Source organism: Cydia fagiglandana, chromosome 17 (genome assembly GCF_963556715.1).
Source record: "Cydia fagiglandana chromosome 17, ilCydFagi1.1, whole genome shotgun sequence".
NCBI classification, from domain to species: Eukaryota; Metazoa; Arthropoda; class Insecta; order Lepidoptera; family Tortricidae; genus Cydia; species Cydia fagiglandana.
The window spans coordinates 12585936-12588210 of NC_085948.1; the positions used below are offsets into that span (position 1 = coordinate 12585936).

The following is a 2275-nucleotide window of genomic DNA, read 5'->3' on the forward strand; positions in this document are numbered from 1 at the left end:
GCAAACATCACTTTACGCTTTTATTATTTCGCCACGAACATAAGAAACTTCTACACGCTGCGCCTCAAGCCCTTCTTTTCGAACTGCATGATGCTTGGTGGCCACTAGGTGGTAGGAATCTTGCGCGAAAAATCTTTTATGATTGTATTGTTTGCAAGCGATTAAGAGGGAAAACCCTTACTCCTTTCATGGGAAATTTACCCGAGGAGAGAATTACGCCTACATATCCCTTCTTAACTTGTGGTGTGGACTATGCAGGGCCAGTTTTCATATTAAACCGCAAAGGCAGAGGTGCTCAAACTGTTAAAGCATATATTTGTTTGTTTGTATGTTTTGTTACGCGAGCCATCCACTTAGAGCTTGTCAGTGATCTGACCACCGATGTTTACCTTCTAGCTCTCAAACGCTTTATAGCTAGACGCGGCAAGCCTACCGAAATATTTTCGGATAATGGCAGGAACTTTGTGGGTTTAATGCACGATTTTGCCAAGTTTTTGTCCCAATGTAGTCCCGACATCATAGATTACGCTACCAGTAGTAATATTAAATTTAATTTTATTCCACCTTACGCGCCCCATTTTGGTTCCCTATGGGAAGCTGGAGTAAAATCGTGTAAATTTCATATACGCCGTGTTATTGGAAACGCTCACCTCACTTTCGAGGAATTTAGCACGGCGTTAAGCCAAATTGAAGCCGTCCTCAATTCCCGTCCTTTGTACGCCATGTCATCGGATCCGCACGACTTCCTTCCTCTGAGCCCTGCGCACTTTCTTGTCGGTCGCACTTTGACATCGCCCGCCTCAGAGGACCTTCAGCACGCGCCTGCTCATCGACTCAACCGGTACCAGATGGTGGAGAAGATACGGCAGCATTTCTGGACCCGATGGTCCAAGGAGTACGTCTCCGAATTACAGACGCGATCCAAGTGGAGGAGCCACTGCGAAGACCTGAAGCCGAACACACTAGTTCTCATAAAAGACGACAATCTGCCTCCGCTAAAATGGCATCTAGGACGCGTCGTCAAGACTATCCCTGGGCGAGACGGAGTGTCAAGAGTGGCAGACATCCACACCGCATCTGGCATCATAAGACGCGCCTACACCAAAATCTGCCCCTTGGTGTCTCAGCCTGATGAAGAGAGGAGAGAAGACCAAGAATCCTCTTGAAAGCCAGATCTTTCAAGGCCGGGGGCATGTTCCGTACGAGACCCACAGCGACATCTCTGGTCGGAGCGACTCAGTTGCGTATGTCGCGTCACACATATCGCGGCCAATACGGAGCTCTATATACGCCTTCGTCACCCTACGTCACGACATATTGTCCCCCTCTACCCCAATATCCTCGAATAATGGACACGTAGATTAAGCTTTTAGAATTATAAGAGTAAGCACGTTAAATTTCGGATTTTTATTTCACCATCCAAGAAAAGGTCGAACTCTCAAAAATACGCAGCGCCTAGTCACGAACAACCACCAAACTATAAAAATGTTTAAATAAGTAAGTACAACGTAACGACTTAATGAGAAATGATTCACACTTAAGACTATTTAAAAGAACATCATTTTATCAAACTTACGCTATCACATTTCAGCCGCATATTCAAAAGTATCATTACGAATAACAAAAAATCTACAATAGTTAATTCGCGCAATATTTTGATTTGTCAATTGTCACGTACGGGTTCTGGGGACTGGCAGAGGGCAGGGGCGAGACAATAGCGGCTAACTACCCCTTTCTTCCGAGGGAGGCGCGGGCTTAACCAAGCATACACTGCGTTTTGGGGTAGCCAGTGTGGGGACGCTCGCGTGCAACAGTTTTAGGGCTGCTTTGATTTTCTTAACAAGATTTATTCGTAGTTAGCAGTTCTGAATAGACTCATTAAAAAAATGAGGCTATGCTGCAATTTAAAGCTGCTATGGATATGACCTGTGCATAAATTAGTGAAGGGACGTGTGAAAAAGTGAAAATATTAGTTATATTTCATATTATTATAACCTTTAGCTGATCACCAAATTGTAAGTTTACCAATACTTATTTTGTTTATTAGGAGCTAATAATATTAATTAATATTAATATTAGATGACATATTATCTAAATATACCCACTTCAGCTTCAGTTGCCACGAATGCGGTCACAAATGCCGGTCCCGCATTGGCTTATACAGCCACGAAAGATGTTGTTCCTCGCATACAAACGCTGCATAAATCATCTGTCAAGATGTTAAAGATCTGTTGATGATTATGATTATCTAAATCTTAACCAATACTCCATTTCT

At 43.3% G+C, this 2275-nt stretch overlaps 1 protein-coding gene across 1 annotated transcript; it reads left to right on the top strand.

Moving 5' to 3' along the window:
* Positions 1-722: 722 nt before the first annotated feature.
* LOC134672892 (uncharacterized) lies at positions 723-1166 on the top strand. The gene has a single exon (XM_063530840.1). The coding sequence runs from the start codon at positions 723-725 to the stop codon at positions 1164-1166; it is 444 nt and encodes a 147-aa protein (XP_063386910.1).
* The last annotated feature ends 1109 nt before the right edge of the window (positions 1167-2275 follow it).